This window comes from Anabas testudineus, chromosome 9 (assembly GCF_900324465.2).
Source record: "Anabas testudineus chromosome 9, fAnaTes1.2, whole genome shotgun sequence".
NCBI classification, from domain to species: Eukaryota; Metazoa; Chordata; class Actinopteri; order Anabantiformes; family Anabantidae; genus Anabas; species Anabas testudineus.
Window position 1 is genome coordinate 12,859,896 of NC_046618.1, and position 18,179 is coordinate 12,878,074.

At 41.2% G+C, this 18,179-nt stretch overlaps 1 protein-coding gene across 3 annotated transcripts in view; it reads right to left on the reverse strand.

Annotated features, from left to right (window-relative positions):
• The window catches only part of LOC113150757 (membrane-associated phosphatidylinositol transfer protein 2-like), a 42,570-nt gene that overhangs the window by 3,702 nt on the left and 20,689 nt on the right, over positions 1–18,179 (reverse strand). The window contains exons 3-25 of one of the 3 annotated variants that reach the window (XM_026343435.1): positions 17,035–17,249; positions 16,196–16,317; positions 15,426–15,659; positions 14,969–15,304; positions 13,339–13,434; positions 10,477–10,581; positions 10,324–10,388; positions 9,073–9,317; positions 8,665–8,854; positions 8,251–8,370; positions 7,903–8,117; positions 7,616–7,791; positions 6,595–6,765; positions 5,369–5,521; positions 3,630–3,794; positions 2,356–2,640; positions 1,715–1,863; positions 1,482–1,598; positions 1,223–1,339; positions 948–1,096; positions 673–822; positions 392–572; positions 101–229 (exon numbers count right to left, since the gene is read on the reverse strand). In XM_026343435.1, coding sequence (XP_026199220.1) covers positions 101–229; positions 392–572; positions 673–822; positions 948–1,096; positions 1,223–1,339; positions 1,482–1,598; positions 1,715–1,863; positions 2,356–2,640; positions 3,630–3,794; positions 5,369–5,521; positions 6,595–6,765; positions 7,616–7,791; positions 7,903–8,117; positions 8,251–8,370; positions 8,665–8,854; positions 9,073–9,317; positions 10,324–10,388; positions 10,477–10,581; positions 13,339–13,434; positions 14,969–15,304; positions 15,426–15,659; positions 16,196–16,317; positions 17,035–17,249 — 3,885 coding nt within the window. The remainder of the gene's footprint in view (positions 1–100; positions 230–391; positions 573–672; positions 823–947; positions 1,097–1,222; positions 1,340–1,481; positions 1,599–1,714; positions 1,864–2,355; positions 2,641–3,629; positions 3,795–5,368; positions 5,522–6,594; positions 6,766–7,615; positions 7,792–7,902; positions 8,118–8,250; positions 8,371–8,664; positions 8,855–9,072; positions 9,318–10,323; positions 10,389–10,476; positions 10,582–13,338; positions 13,435–14,968; positions 15,305–15,425; positions 15,660–16,195; positions 16,318–17,034; positions 17,250–18,179) is intronic. The other 2 variants (XM_026343433.1, XM_026343434.1) reach the window with 2 other exon arrangements.

Here is an 18,179-nt window from a genome sequence, read left to right on the forward strand (position 1 = left end):
CAGACCAATGTCACATAATTGAAATAATAATCCTTAGCATTTTTGAAAAGTGATAATGGAATATTAATTTTAAAAGTGAGCATGAAGAATCAAATGGTACCTGGCACTGGTGCTGCATCTTCTTTGAGGGTCTGCCGACAATGTAGATTTGAGAGGAAGGTAGGCCAATGGAGGTGTAGACTGAGATGTCTTTGGTTGATCCGTAGCCAGCGAAAATCTTCAAGTGAGCCTGGAATCAATTAGATGAAAATGTAAAGTACAGTTTTTTTTCTTAACGAATGTCAGTATTGCTTTCCCCCTCTGAAATTATAGATAGATAAAGACTACACATGGCCACTATACACTATTTATAAAACTGCACATAGGTTTCTATCAGTCCTCCAGGTCTGACCTCTGTCAGGGACTTGAGGAAGTTGGCCTTGTGTCTGAGCGGATCGTGGACCAAGCCGTCACAGAAGGAGACAATTCCATGAGGGAAGTTGTGCTGAGACAACCAAGCCACTACACGCTGCTTCTGCATATCTGGACGTCCTGTCACATAGATGATCAAATAGCCTAAATCCTGCCAGTGCCTGCAATGATGAGCAACAGGGGAATATATTAAGACATAAGTATAAATAATATTATATGCTTGCATAGTTTAGTATGTAAGAAACAACGGCAGCTAGGTACCTGACAACATCCACAGCTCCTGCTCGCACTTTAGGATCACTGCCCATGATCGATACACTGGCAGCAAAAGAGCCATCGATGCTAAATACCACGAACTCTGTGCCACGCGGAATAACTGTCAGGTAGCTGTCTGCAAATGTGTGGTCGCCCCTGGGAAAAAAAAACAAAACACAGAGTAAGCCCATGGACGAAATGAAAAAAGAAGAAAAAGTGTTTTTTTTTTTACTTCAAAGTAACCTTGACATCACTAAAACACAGGAAAGTGTGCTCGTCACCTGACAACCATTTTAACTGGGTAAACTCCGATGCTCAGACGTTTGTCGTCTGGGATGACAAAAGACACGCGACCACTACTGTTGGTCACCTCTGTGTTGAAGTACACCCATTCTCCTGATGGGGGCTGGGTCATGATGTGTAAGTCAACCTGCACAGAATTAAAAAACAAACGGAACCTTTCAATAGGAACACGAGCACCAAAACTAATTAATTACGCAGACATTGCTAACACCAGTCAGCGTGCTGCTGTATGTGATGATGAAAGTAAGTTCACCTTCTCTCCAGCCAAAGTAACCATGTCCAGAGGGCCGTACATAAAGCGACCTGTCACAACCTGCTGGCTGTCTTCAGTAAACACAGCATCATTCACCCGATGGTTGGCCGTCACATTCTGTCCATGGAGTGGAAGAAAGACACACACTGCAATGCAACTGTTTCAGTTTTTTTTTTTTGACCAACGTCAAGATGTTGTGTTTGCTTGGAAAGTATCCTAGCACGCACAAACGTGCTTCTTTTGTATATAAGATGCCTACCCTGATCTTCACGTGAGTTCTTTTGCGCAGCCACTTCTCTCTGGGTTTGGAGGGGGTGAATTCAGATACTTCTTTCCCATCAAGCTCCAGGATGCTGGAGTTTTCATGCCTCATGACCTACAGGGACATTTCAATGACTCGTCTCATCCTCAGCATCTCTGATGAGGTTTCAGGCTGCAGATTACATATTAACAGGTCATAATAAGAGGGCAGGTGTTACAATATTTACTCACCTGTCTCAGGAGAAAAGACACAACATCAGTGGACTCCCAGTATGATGCATGAAAGAGGTGTGGTAAAGCCACTGTAGGGAAAGCCGTCAGAGCATCGGGGCAGTACAGGGCAAAGTCCAGTCGCTTTGTGCCCCACCAACGTGCTGCAACTGGATGAGTAAATAGGGTGCACAGACAATAAGAAACGTAAAGAATGAATCTGGGATTTTACGCAAAGGTGCAAAACCCCTGAAGCTAATGCAAATAGATGACAGATCATCGACCTCAGCAGCTCTTCAGCTACAGGAGAAAAAGGAAGGAGTTTATAATTGTTATTGACAGAAAAATCAAATGCTAGAATTCAAGTATAGAAAGAAGAAAAGGATAATTAGAAGTGACATGTCATGAGTATGGGTAATCATTATGGGCATGGAAAAAAAAGATTATGGATTTGGAAAGAGGGGACAAGATCTGGATTTAAGCATTCGTCGTGATCAGTTAAAGTAACTGGCTTGAATCATCATTTTAATTTTGAGAAAATGCAAGGGGAGAAAAATAGGAAAAAAATCAGAGCTTTTGGATTGTGACACAGCAAAGAAAGCACACAGAAAAGACCTGTAGCCTCATGCCGATTTCAGTAGTCCCCTCCCTTAGAAAAATACCTTGCTCCATTTCAGCCTGGGAGTCCAGTAAGACCAGATCAGATATAGCACAGTCCAGCCCTGCTGACAGGCAGTTCTCGCAGTGGCCAGTGGGACTGAAACCTTCATTAGTGTCACCGTCCAGCTCTGCCACTAGATCTGCATCAGGAGATCCTATGACCTGGCCACCCGCTGCTTTCTTACGGGACTTAGGAGGGCTTTTCAAGAGGAATTTGTTTTGTGATGATAGGGCGAGTTGGGACAAAAGGCTGAACTTTTTGGATTGGTTAATTTCGCAAGATTTGGCTATGGGGAAAAACAAAGAGAAAACAACCACGTGAAAAAATGTAGGCATGTTGTTATGCGAGACTTTATGAAAGTTATAACAGGTTGAAGGGTGGAGTTAGGATGTGTCCGGTGTTTTTAAGTTGCCTTAAAGGGAACTGTGAATGTCAAAGCTGAAAAATAATAGTAGAAGTTAAGTGTTGATGAAGATTTTCAGTCATCCAGGTGAAGTTTAAGACAGCAAAGGTTAAAGCAACAGGGTCACTTTACTGAAGATATTCTGACCTTCTGGTATTGCATGAACATAAATATGTCAAAATTAGTTTGTGTGCATCTCTAGGACTCTATTGCATCAACAGTACAATAACACCAGTGTTCAGTATATTAAATGAAGTACAAATAAATGTTCTAGTAACAAAAGTGGAAGAGTGAGGGAGGGGGAACTTTGGAAGACAATCAAACAAACAGGAAACAGAGTACTGGTTACTTCAGCAAACATTGCAATAGGGAGTGGACAATGCAGAAATGGCTGGACGAGGCAGGTGTCATGCATTGCAACATTAGATAAATGCAGAACTCGTCCATTGCATTTACATTTAGACAGTGGAGAAGTGTAAGACAGACAGGGGAAAGTGGCACTAAACTCACTCTTTTTCAGGACTCTGCTTTGAACTTGGAATTTTAGCAGTAGATGGACGAAGCCCCCTGCATATGTCAATATGCATATGCCAATAAGCAGGGATTAAATCGGTCTAAGCAGGAACAGAAAAAGGAGCGGAGGGTCTACCTGTCTGAGGGGACTGTTCCAGCTGGAGTGCAGGGTGTGTGTAAAGTCAGAGTAACAGGGTTGAGCGAGAGAGAAGGTGAGGGAAGAGATTCAGAAAACTAGACTAGAAAATAAGGAAAAGTTGGACTGAAAGAAAGAGAAAGAGGGGAAATAACTAGTACCAGTGGTTGTCTGGGTGTAAGAAAGAGAAAATTAGAGACTGGTTGGTATTGAGAACACTTACTGTTGGCTATGTTGGTGGCAGTGTAACTGTCTGCCATTCCTGAGACCTGGCTGGCAATGCTGACCTCACTGGCCCTCCGCTGGCCCCTGGAGAGGGGGCCGGTTACGGGGGATGAGGGGTACGAACTGTCCATGAAGACACCACCATGAGACTGAACAACATCCGCTATTGAGCCGAAACAAGGAGATCCCATTAGACAGAGACACAGGTAAGGGAACTCACAGTGATGGGGGAGGGACTTGTGATTTAGGGCAGCAGGAGAGAAATGTGACAGCAGGCACCATGGTTTCAAAACACGTGGAAAGACAAGGTGGCCACAAGGCCTGAGTAAAAGTTTCTGTAACTGACTGAGCGGGAACACGATGTATGAATACATAAAACGTGGTGAGTATAAAATCACAAATGTCCACACCTGTTACAGTCACGTTACATGTGTTAGTACCTCTTTTAAAGGAGATTTCAGATCTAAGAAGTAATACATTGTGTATTTAGGCATATTGTAATAGTATTGGAGCTTTTGTAAAATTCAGATAACTCTTTACATTATAACATTTTCACATGAAGAAATACAGAGTACAATATTTAGGAAATATAAGCAAAGCTCAAAGCAGGGGTTTAATTGGGTTTACTGAAGATGGGTGAGCTTCATAAGCTTGTGTAGTTGCAGGTGAGATGGTTTTCATTCAGAGGATTTCAGTAGACAAACATTTCTTTATCAGTTCTACTATCTGTTGATATTTCATACATATTTGACATAAAAACATAAAAAGTTATTCTGCTTTCAGAAGCCATAATATTTAGTTTTTTTCTGAAAACAAAAAAAGGTAGTGACTTAATGATTTAGTGGTGCAACAGCTACAGTAAAACACATACAGTAGGTTAATTTATCTACTGTAGATGCATAAGATTTAAAAACAAGCAGACAGCACCACTGTGCATGGCCCTTTTCTCAGTTTGGAGTCACGTGTATCAATCTTGTTGTTATGTGATGGCCACAAAGAAAATAAGTTACATTCTTCATTTGTGTGTTCAGTGAGAAACATTATCTGAAAGCTGCTATGTTTAAGACAAAAGTGTGAGAAATGCCAATGCTCCCTTACCAAAGACATATCTGAGCTGAACTGAGTTCTGGAGGGCTATGGCCCAATTTAACCCCTTTGACTACACTGCACAAACACATCACAAGCAGCAGAATCTTCACATTAATACCCATATCTGAAATGCAGACAATAGCATAAATACCTTCTGTCAATATATTATGGACATGATACAAACACACTAAAACACAGCTTCAAAAGGCACAAACACAAATACCTGCGTCCTCCAAACACTGAACATAGAATGAATATGTGATGGCAACAAGAAAATAAAACACCACATGAGATACTTCTCAGATTTTTCCTAAGTACTTCCATGGCAAGTTGTAGCAATTTGTTGTATCTATTTCAACTTAGATTCACCAGTAAAATTACACAGCTTAGGCAAAGAAATTTGGGTAAAAGACCACCTGCTTCAAGAAAAGTAGTATTGGTCTATGGTGTATCTTAGTCTGCATGCTTTAAGAAACATGCCTGCAGCTCGTAACTCTTAACAGCGATGGGAATACTCGGAGAGGACACATGATAAATAGAAATCTGAGCATGCTGGATATGACAGCAGGAAGGTTGGAACAAACAGACACAAGAAACACAGTGAATGGAGGTGAGGACAGATGCAGGTGAATGGGAGAGGCTACACACACTCCATAGTGGCGGGTGTGGCTTTGAGGGAGCCCTCCTGCCAGTTTAGCACAGGCACAGGGATGCAGGTCTCACTGATGGTCTCCTGACAGCGAAGGAACAGAGGAGGCCCACTGTCAAGTAGCAGCTGAGCGTTGCTCTGGACTGTCTCCACTAAAGAGGGAGGTGGAGGGGCAGAAGGGGCAAAGATCAGGTAGGGTTTTGGAGGTAGAGATCCAGGTACACAGATACGGGGGACAGGAGACCGAGACAGGAGGAAGGAAAGAAGACAAGGAAGACACAAAAACATATGAAGCAAGAACAACTGAACATGAGACAAGAAAGCTGAGTCAAGCCCTTAGTTGTGCCCCACTTCCTTTGATCCACAACTGCTACTTAGTCAGACACTGTCATATCACACTGATACTGTAAACACCATACTAAATACAATACTGTAAATCTACTAACCATTAAATCCTGCTCTTTCTTAACTCAAAAATCATTCTTTAATTTATTGGTACTAAATCTTAATGCTCAGCTGTTAATTAGTTACCAAAGCTGGAGGATATTCAGTGACAGCTCATTTGATGAAAGTGAATGGAAACACATAACCCTGACCTGAGGTTCTGAAAAAATATTGTCATTCCTATTAACAACCTTATATATTTGATTGCTTTTAAAATCTTCCTGGTTTCAGTGCTGGAAACCAATTCAACTTAAAAAAAAATCATCTCATAAGTTAAACTATGAATTTATAAGTCTATTTTTCCAGAATGTTACATAGACAGATTTGTATAACAGTATAGGGTGAGGCTCTAAGGGTTACTCCACTATAATGGCCAGCTCAAACAAAACCATCAACAGGACTGTGACCACATTCAGATGAATAAACTGCTTCACAAAAGACATTGAAGCACAAACAGCAGAAAAATGTTTCATTTTTCTTTGAGACAATGTTTACTCTGTGTGAAGGAACTACTGCGCTTTAAGGCATCATTGAGGTATGTGTTGTCTATGGCATGCATCCATGAAAAATGGGACAGAGGATTACAATCAGAAGGGTTAGCTGATGTGATCTTAAGTTAAAAGGAGAAATTAAAAAGCCATTTTATTAAAGGGAATTTTACATTTGTCTGTGTGTATGGGAGCCCAGGTCACAACTACATACAGTATTCTAAACAGTAACTCTATACTGAAGTTGTTGGTATTTATGAGTCTTTTATACATCAGTGGTGCAAAGCACTCACCCAGTAGGGCAGAGTTTCCATCTCCCAGGGGAAAGCGTTGATAACGGGGCACGTTGAAGGGAGGTAGCAGGTGAAATTTCCTCTCCAGTAGAGGCTCTAGGCGAGAGGCCGAGGGATCAGCTGGGTGGAATAGGTTATAGACCTGTTGACAGGCAGGCCGCAGCTGGGCCACTAGAGGGGAGAAAGGCAACCAACGACATCAGCATGCACAAGGAAAGAATCTAAAGAACCTTATATATGCATTTGTTTTTTTAGATTGAAGTAGCTACGTTTAGCTTTGGCATTCTGTCATCAGATCCACAAGGTAGTCACCTGGAATGGTTTTTAACTCACAGACTGCCTTGTCAAGAGTTGATTTGTAATATTCCTTGCGTTCCCAATGAGCTTTAGACCATTTGTTCAGAGGAAGGTGAGTCAATAGATGTACTAGTGCTAATGAAACTACTGTACAAATCCACACTATGGCAAGAAGCACTTGCTTAAGTAAAGAGAAAAGACAGTCCATCATTACACAGGGCCACTGTGGGACCATCATTTGTTCTCTGACAGGACAATGACCCCAAACACATCTCTAGGTTATACAACAGCTATTTGTCCTAGAAGGATAGTGATGGAGTTGCTGCATCAGAGGACCTGGCCTATACAATCACTCGATCTGAATCTAGTTGAGATGGTTTGGCATTGGACCGGTGCGAAGGAAATGCAGCCAACACCTCTGGGAACTCCTTCAAGATTGTTGGCAAACCTTTCCAGGGCACTACCTCATGAAGCTGACTGAGCGAAGGTCCAGAGTGTGCAAGGCTGTCATCAAAGCAAGGGGTGGTATAATGTAGTATATGTATAATGACCCAGATGTACAATTCATATTTTCACAGTAAAAACAAATTTGCAGGTATGTTAGTATTGTAATAAGTGCACCTCACTGCAGACAAACCAGTTGACACACTATTTTTTACAACATAAGTAATGTTTGCTATTATTAATGGCACTAAAGCAAGAATCATATTCCTCTGCAGCTTACCATCCAGCATAGGAATGACAGTCTTTCTCAGGGCGAGTACCAAACCCAGTGGAGAGCCAAACAAGAAAAAGTCAGACACCTCAAAGTCAAACTTCCCTAGGGAGCCCCCATCCAACATAGTGCTGCTGCTTGACCTGCGTGAAGCTGCGTCATTCCGCAAGACACTGGAGTGTAAGCTGGAATGACAGCACAAAGTCATGTCCTCTTTTACAACTAAAAATAAATCAGCACATGAAACAAGGACCTGGTGCTTGATAACAACTTTACTCATCCAACACTCAACACACCTGGTAAGGAAGGCCTGGTGTTGTTTTATTGTGTCCAGTTCGTAGGTGGAGGAGTCACTTCTCTTCCGTGGCAGTTGTCTTTTGGTGTCGTCACCTGTACCGGCTCGAGGGATGTCGATGTTACTGCGACTGAGGTGGCGGCTGCCCTCCAGGTTTGGAGACACTGACCCATGCCCACTATTAACAATGATGCCAGGAGAGAGGAGGTCCTGGTCCTGTGGAGGTGATACATGAAAATGTATTAGAAAAACTTGCAGCACTCCAGAAAATATCTATAAATTACTTTATTATTATTATGTTTTTTTTTTAAACATATTTAACCACTACACTAAATGTTTAGTGTCTCACCTGTACACTGATGACACTGCCCCTGCGACTGCTGTTCTGGCTTTCATTTACTGTCTGATTGCTGCTGCACAGAGCATCAAAGCCCAAGATTCCCCCCACACAGTCACCAATGAGGCATACCTACAGCGGTCAAAAATCACATTTTTGACATACATCACTATGGTTCAGCTGTACCTAAAATATTGATGCTCTTTTGCGAACATGATTTAATAATCTGAAATTGGATTTTAACATGAAAAAAAGCATATTGGTATCTATAGTTAAATGAGTTAAATGATATGATATGTTAAATGTTAGATAATCAACTAACACTTTGTTTTTATTTCTGTTTGAATAATTTCTTAAAAGGCGGAGGGAACATACATGGATACGTCATCCTGGACATTGGAAACAGCTCATTATAAAATGACAAACCTGGCCGGAGAAAGCTGCTCCATCTAGAGATTTTATGAAGTCTGCGAACACCTGGTTGGCTCTGACGATGACGGTGGCTACAGCCTCCTGGTACTGTGGAGCAGAGGTAGCCAGGAGGGGTAGAGCTGCCAGCGGGATGTGGTCCTGGCTGCTGGACAAGCAGCCCTCATCATAGCTGTAAGGACTCAACCTGCCACAAAACACAGAAATTGACCAAATCAGAATCAGTCCAAGACAACTGAAGAATTTGAAGAAATAACACAGGAAGAGGGGGAAACGATCATGAACTGCACCTGGACCTTTCCCATCATAAACAAACAGCAATCACAGCCAATAAACAGAACACCACCATTAGTCATTATCCACAATGTGCAGCCTGCACAAAAATGTGTATGTGTGTACTCTTACTTCGACACCAGGGAGAAGGCCTCGGCACAGATGGCAGGGCAGGGTACCAAGCGGATGGCGATGCGTCCCAGCGCAGCAGGGTAGTGAACACGCATGACTGTGTCAAAGGCCGTACTAATCGTGTTAACGTCAGCCTGCTTGCTGTTCTGGTCCCCTCCGCCTGTATCCAGGATGTTCCCTCCGTGCAAAACCAAGATCAGCACATGGATCTTGGAAGGTTGCAGACACTGCTGAGATGAGCTTTCCTGAGAACAGCAAAATTCAAAAACATTTAAAAAAAAAATTAAAAAAAGCTGATAAGTGGGAAGACACAGATCAGCACTTAGAAAATGTTCCATACATAGCAAGTGGTATTTTTGCTTATAAAAACATCTCTTTATTAGCATGGCCAAGGTGAGCATGCTTACAGAGCAGAGAAACTAAATCACTAATAAACAATAATGCCTTCGCAACTGAGCATTAAAATAATTTTCATTCAATATGTATGTTATGACTTGTGAATATGTACCCATCTGTTTAAATATGGACCACATGACAAGTTTCTTTTCACAACCACAGAGGGGTGGAGAACCTTTTAGGGAAACAGAACAAAAACAACCTAATACAATCCACTTAGACATCTGTTCAACGAACAGCAAACACTGACAATGCTTCCTGAGGAACAATTCACATTCAAGAGAACAACACAATGTGTAGTTTTGTCTTTTATGTCAGATTCAAAACTTCACATATTCATAGAAGCACTGTATGTACACTAAACGCCACTGCTGCAAGTACACGAGTTGAACAGAGGGTGGTGAGGTTGAGGAGTACACATGGATTTAAGTTTGGGCAAAGGTGGGGGAAACGGGCAGGGTCAGCAAGTACTGGGTTTGTTCAGGAGGATAAGAGGTCACTGTGGACCTACTGTAGCCCATGGTGCCCTGGGGCCAAACTGTTTACTTACTGACTGATGCCTTGTTACCGTGATGGTAGGAATAGGAGAGCTATCAGCTTGGCCTCTAACAGAGCCACGCATCTGAACACAAGAGGACAGAGAGACTCAGGGACAAACAGCCCTTATCTCATCCTCCAAAGAGAAAAGCTTGATATAAAACACCAAGCTAAAACAAATTAAAGTTTAACACAAGCTTTGGGTTTGTGAAGAACATTTTTTTGTAAATGCTTCTTTGGGAATATTATTTCAGACATAGTCGTGCATCAGAGAAGGCTGCACTGGACTGATACATGTTCAGTATTTGACACACGTACCTCATCTAGTCTTTCCTCACTGGTTGCTCTTTCATAATCCACAGTCATTTCCTTGAACAGTTCACCTAAAAAACAGTCATACAAATTCTTAGGATCAAGCATTACAGCCGTGTGACTTTCCATGATAAGATGTGCATGTTCTCAATTATATACCAGGAGTTTCTTCTGTGTCTGCAGCTTCAATCTTGTCCATGAGGTCGTTGGAGTTCCACTTGGCAATTTCCTTTGGGAAGACTTCTTCGCCGTCTGAGAGGTCCTCTGCAGGGTTGACACAAAATATATTGCCATAGTTAAAGTATAAATCAAGTATCAGTATTAATATTATAAATAATGAAAGAAAAGCACATAAAAGCACAAAAAATCTAAAAACACAACCAGACAATTTCTTTGGATTTTCTTCCTCACATTTATTTTTATTTCTATTCAATTAAAGGTATAAGTATATAAAAAAAAGGAGAACTGTTATGCTTGGCAGATTGGATAATAATCATAATATGGATCATTATTAGCTATAAACTATTTTGCTTGTATTCTTTGAAAAGAAAGATTCAAACATACGGGACGTATGGTTGGATCACATGTATATATATAAGGAAGATGGAAACAACCTCAGGATACCCCCCTGATGAAGGCCTGATGGTGGTTTGTTATATGATTCCACAGTAGATATACCACAAATACAATAAATGACACAACTATTGTGAAGAAACAGAAATTATTTTATTTCTTCCCTGACTTGTTTTGCAATTAAACACTAACAGAAGGCTGCAGCCAGTTCGCCAAAAATACAAACCGAGAAAGACAGTTTTTAATATTCGAAGAACAGTTATTGATTGTTTTAGCATGAAGTGATATCTTCTTTAATTGCTAGTTATTTGCCCAGTTCTTTCATCTGAAGAGCTACATTTACACAGATCAGATCAGCCACAATATTGAATCCACCTGGGCTACCTAGCTGCTGACCCCTGTAAACCACTATATGGACTTAATGTTGTGGCTGATCAGTGTACCTTATCAAGAAGCTTTAATTCAAGTAAATACATACGGTTTTATGCTAGTTTCATTCGCAAGTTGTGTGGTTGTTGTGGTTAGATGATTATGTAATTGTAGCAGATTTATTGGTTTCTACCGCAAAACAAACTTTATAATCTGTATAATTATTTATACACTGCATGTCCAAAAAAAAAGTCACAAACGCTAATAATTCATTGGAACGCCTTCAGCTTTGATTACGGCACATATTCACCGTGGCATCTTTTTGATAAGCTTCGGTCTCAACATTTATTCCCGTCCAGAGTTGCATTAATTTTTGCTAAGATATTATATTGATGGTGGAAGAGCCAGACGGCTGCGCAAACTCTTCTCCAGCACATCCCAAAGATTCTGAATGGGGTTCAATGGTGGACAATCCATGTGTGAAAATGATGTGTCATGCTCCCTGAACCTGAAACTCTCTCACAATTTGAGCTCGATTAATCCTGACATTGTCATCTTGGAATATACCTGTGACATCAGACATGAAAAAATCCATTGGTGTAATAACCTGGTGATTCGGTATATTCAGGTAGTCAGCTGACCTCATTCTTTGGACATATAATGTTGCTGAATCTGGATCTGAACAACTGCAGCAACCCCATATCATAGCACTGCCCTCGTGCCCTTGTACAGTAGGCACTAGGTGTGATGGGTGCATCACTTCACCCTCCTCTCTTCTTACCCTGATGCGCCATCACTCTGGAACAGGGTAAATCTGGACTTATCAGACCACATGTTCTTCTTCCATTGGACCGTTCCTAACCCAGTTTTAGTAGTTTTAATCTCCTTATAAGTGTTTTTTGCTTGATGCCAATAATTTGACCCTTTTCAAACAGATTAACATCTTTTCCATGACCACAGGATGGACATGGTTGTTTAAGAAATGAGAAGTTATTCACTGTATCAGTTAAGTTAGAGTTAAATAACTTGTTGGCAGCTGAAAAATAATCATCCATGTAGTATTTATCCAATGGGAGGCTCTTACCCATTTGCTAATTTAAATCCAGGTGGTGACTTTTTTTTTTTTTAGAAAGGCAGTGTAGTTCACAAACTTGAATTATTATTAATCCTTGTTAATGTTGAATCTATAATGCTTTATTTGTGCAAACCTTAAAGACAGAAATCTGACATGAAATGCAATGTGAATCAAGGCAGTCCGTTTCCATATTTATTTAGTGTATCTCCATCATTTGATTCATCTAGGTGCCAAAACATACAGTACACTAATGTTCATCCACATTGATTCAAGTTCATTTTAATACACCAATGCCCTTAATGTATCATAAATAACCAACTGCTTATTTCATGAGGTTGTCTCTGCAGTGTAGGAACATTGTTAATCATAAATAACTAAAATGGGCACTGAAGCAGCACAACAGTAATCAGTGTATTAACTGTTACTGAGACAGAAGATTATTTATGATGTTGTCATTAGTTAAGTTTAATCAGTTAATTGGAACAAATGATTTGATTTCATACAAACCCACAATATATTAATAAATGTCAGCGCAATTCAGCTTAAAGTGATGAGGAGACATGTTTGAACCTGCAGCATATACAATTTTATTCCTGTGCTAGGGGTTTGCTTGGCTGTATCATAAATAGTATCGTAAAAAATAGTGCATGCATGTGTGTGTGTGTGCTGACATGTAAATGATGACATAGGAACGGGAGTAGGTTGTAAAGTGAGTGACTGATGGGCTCAGATGAGCGTGATTTGATGTAAACTTGACGTCAGGATGAGACACATGGCCCATGTCCTTGGCCAAACTCATGCAGCAAAAAGGATAGGTGTAGCACTACACCCACCTATTTCAAGTGTAGCCCAAAAGCATGCTGGGTATCTGGGAAGCTTAAGAAACGATCTGTGGTTAAAGAGATGCATGCAGAGTCAGGAGAGCAGGAAGCACACAGACTCATGGAAAAATTAACGGAATACATGCAACAAAGCTGCAAATTTAAAACCAAAACAGTGGTTACCATGAGCATCGAAGAACTCCTCATCTGAGCTGTCATCTGAGTCCCGCGCTATGCTCTGCATCCTCCATTCTGAGATGCTGTGACGTGATGGACTCACTGAAAAACCGCAGATGAACAAAAAATTCACTGTTATTTTGGGACATGTGTTTCGGCCTCTCTCTTTCCCTTTTTAAACACACACACACACACACACACACTCTCTACAACAAAGAAATATTGCACAATCTCCCCCAGCCCACACACACACAGTGTTATATAAACATGCAACAGTCTCTGTGGTTCATTACTTCATCACAGATGGACTGTTAGGTGGTCAGGGGGGGTGTGAAAAGTGAGGCCCAATTTAACACAGACAAGCTACAAGCACACCAACAACTAAATGCCAGATGAGGAAAATGGCGATACTAAAAGCAGGTCTTGTCTATCACATGTCTTCAGTCTATGCCTCATATATCATTACTGTGGGGGAAGAGGGGGGGGACATCACTCTGAGGGGCAGGCTGCTGAGAGGGGGGCACAGCTGTGGCTGTCAGCACAGAGAAAGAAGCAGCAGTGGTGGAAGGGAGGGTCACTGCAAAGTGTCAGCCTCCACTGGTCAGTGATGTCAGCACTGCTGCTTAAAATAGCCCAGGAGAGAACCACAGGGGTAAAACGCTGGATGAGAGTCAGGGTCCAGTTAGTGGTGCCTTGAGGCACGGGTGACACTGGAGATAGGTGTGTTCAGACATGTGATGTCAGAGTTGCTACTAAAAATAATCCACGTGATATCCAACACGTTGTAAGGTTGAGGTGAGAGAAGTTGGATAGTACAGTAAATGTGGAGATGTAAATAAATCTCAAAGTCACAGTGAGAGAAAACATTTCAGTTAACATCAGGCATTAGACAAAAGGCAAAGCGTGCATATCCTAAAAAGCTGCACCCATGGTGTTTGTCTTTATTAACATCAATTAAACAATCTAAGTTTTTCACTACAGTCTGGTTCATTCAACTTGGAGTAAATTGCTGATGTCAATGAACTTAAGATATTTTGATAACCAAATTCCTAAAAAGGTGGCTGAAAAATGTTTTACATAGCTTCTTAACTAAAATTACAGTTAAAGTCAATTTAATTACACAGTGTGAGGTGTTTCTATCCTATTGTTATAGGAATAAACTGAAATTCAAATGAAACCAACTGTTCTTGTTCACAAAAAAGCTAACTAATAACTTTTAATGGCAACTTGTTCACTCAAAAGACTCCTTTTAGAAACAGGATAAAAAAAATGAGACGCATATATATATATGTGCTACTTTGCACAAGCTTGACCTTGTTGAATTCTTCAAACACCAAGTTATAGTGTAAATAGGTTTCAAATGTCACAAGTGCCTGCATTTACTTATCGGACAGCATTTCTTTGTTGTTAGTACACTTAATCGTTTAAAGTAAAAAGGAGTCAGGTGACAGACTGAAAGAAATAAGCCTTCAAGTCATGTTGAAGTGTTAATATAGATGTGATACTGTGTAAGCTACTTTAAAATCCAATGGATAACAAATATAGATTCTTCGGATACCTTCCACACCAGTGCCAGTCTCACACAAAGCCACACACAGGGGGGACACAGGACACACAGAGATGGCGTACTCCTCACCTCCTCTCTTGGATGAGCGAGACGATCGGGAGGAAGTGGACCACTGCTTGGTAAGTATACCTCGTGGCTGGAGGGTCTCTGTAGCTGTGCTGACAACCACCTCCTCGGCTTCGATGGAGCTGATAGCCTCTTTAGCCTCCTGGTCTTTATCTGGAGATGGAGCTCCTCCGTTGGCTTCTGTGGCCTCCTCTGCTTGGCTGTACTGCGCCATCTTCCTGGCCAGGGCCAGTTGAGTTTCCAGCTCCAGCTGCCTGATGTCTTCCATGGTCAGACCGTACCACTCATCCTGCCAACACCAGGCCTGCCGGTGGGCACGCACCATCACCTTTCTCAGTCCTAAGGACAGACAGTGGAAGATATTACCCACACTTTGGAAACCATAAGATTAATACACTGTTACTGTTGATTAAAAAAAACCCTACAACATTACATGACAGACACCTGTGACTGTACTCACCAACATCATGAATGAAGCGTTCAATTTTTGACTGCATGCCCCAGTAGCGGAACTCCACCTTACACAATTTGTAAGCACACATAATAGGGGTCTTCCCCGGGTTATTGTTGTACTCTTCTATCCAGTCATCCAGCAGAGGACCCCTCTGTGTCTTCATTGACTTGTAGAACCTTGGGTCTTCCTCTGCTTTGTACTCGTGAGGGGCGATGGGGTCTGTCACAATGTCGATTGGGTCTGCCAAAGATAATTCACATTCACAGTGCTAAGACTACGTGGCCAATTGTATTGATGGTCGTTGTGCACAGGTGATAATACATATTGTCTTTAATTTCATGTCATGTTATTAACATAAGTGGGTCACAACCTGTACTAGCTTAAAGGCTCAAACATCCTTTTACAGAATCCCAGACTGACTAACAATATTATTATAATCAATGTTGCAACTGAGTCACTGACTAACATAGAGCCTTACATTTCTGAGCAGCTTAATATTCATGAGAAAACATGCTCCCAACCACAAAAAAAAAAAAAAACAGATGCAGTAACTTTAAATTGCCACAAGTGGGCCTCACCTGCTGTTTATGTATGAGACAAGAGGACAGATAAGAAGACACCATCAGACCAAAACCTACTAAAACTAACCTGTCACATTAAGCAAGTACTTAATATACATGGTAGAACATGCATATTGTGCTTGCTATATGGTTTACTTTCACAGTTAATCTGAGTTTATGTTGTAATGAATTAGAATTAACCCCAAATTGTCTCACCAATACTCCTCTGTCTCTTCTCTGCTGCAGACATGTTGAAGACATCGGCTTGGTTGCCAGTGTCGGGCTTGTAGTAGGTCTCAATGTCAATGGAGAACTTTTCAACAAAGGGACAAGTGTATCTAAAGGATAAAAGGCAACACAATTAAGTAAAACTAAACAGACTGTTCAAACAAAGAACATTACAGGTGGACATCTGCTGTCATTCAGAGACTTAGTTTTCATCTAAATGGCTCAAGATCAGAACTATTTTATTTAGAGTGACAACACCCTCTCACTGCTGAGGATAGAAGAAGTGTGAGCCATGCCCATCTGTTCCATCTGAGGTGTCTGCAGCAAAGCTGTCACTGGTTGAATAGATGTGTCAACAGACACTTGCAGTCTATCAATATCCTGACAGTATAGTCAAGGGCACATCTCTTTTCAGCACCTTCACGTCTCTGTGTTTGTTAGGGCTCGCATAGACAAACAGGCTGACACCCTGAGAGTGAAGGGCCATCAATATCCAACGGCCTGACTGGCAACTTTCAACTTTCAGAAAACTTTAATTATTTTTGGCTTTTACAGGGGACCAACAGCTAGAGCAGGACTTTAGACATGGTCGTGGGACTTTAAATACATTATGCTGAACAAAGGCGCTGTTGTAATTATTATCTATCTTCTGAGCAGTTATGTGTTGAACCTTTGTCTTTAAATGTGTACAAACTTTCAAACTGTAGTGCTTTTATATTTAAAATAACAAATCTAAAGTTTTTGTGTAACCTCTACATTTATTGTTGCACTCTGACTCCTGCTTGGAAGAGGTTGGTAGGCAGTTTTCTTGCGGGTGCAAACCTCACCTAGTGCGGGTGTAAGGATAGGCATTCCAGGACTCCTCTTCAACCCTGAGTGCTGCTTTGGGCAAGATGGAGCGAAACCAGCTAGGAATGTGCATGCCAATGTGGTAGACCTTGTGGGTGTACTGGCCCGTCCCACCTGGTCCATCTGTGTAGGGCTTATTCTCTAGAATCTCCACTCCGCTACCTTCACCACAGGTCTCTTCTCTGCTCTTTTTCTGTGAGAGGAATAGTGAAATGGATAGTTTTTATGTTTGCATATATGCGCTGTAAAGTGAATAAAATATAAACATTAAATTTCTGTTAAATATAAACATATGTTCCAGATACAACTGAAACAAAGATACCGAAGGACACTGTCCTTTGTTACAATCAGTAGATGCAGGACAACACAACACGCACACACTAAAATTAATGGCTTCCTGAAAGATCTGTCAGTTCTGAATTGCAAATCGAGAAGCCCAAAAAAAGAAAAAGAAAAAAAAAAAGGCCACACCTTTCCTATATTTACATTTCATGTGCACAAAGGAAGACAGCCTGGGCAGAGCAGATGCAGTTCAGAAGAGTATCAGCTAGGTGAATCTGAATTTCAAAGACAATAAGCTGTGTGGCATGGAAAGAGGAAGAAGTGTGATTGTTATGAAATCTGTGAAATGGCAAATCTAGACAGTAGAGCATAGTCCAAGTGCTGACAACACTAAAACACTTGGAGCAAGGAGCAATGACCATGAATGTTAAACATTATAGATATATAATCTTTCTACTTCTCTTATCTGCTGTTGTTCAGTCTTCCCACATACATCTCAAAGTATGTTTAGCACAGTATTTAATGCAGCGCTAGGACAACAGGAAAACAGATTTCTCCAGTCAGTCCAGAGGGGAGAGGCGATGCAGGCGAGGCAGTGAATCAGTGGAGTAGGGAGGAGGAAGCCATGTGGCATCCAGCACTCTGGACCTCATTACCTCTGACAGGTCATTCATTAGCCACCCGCTCTGCTCTCAACAGCCCAGACACAGCTCCAAAGACACAGCACAGACGCTACAGCACTATCAAAGCAGGGACACACACAGTACACACTGTTGTTCATGTAAACGTCAGGTTTACACTGTAGTGTCTGCATATAAATTGTATAAAAAATATGTACAAC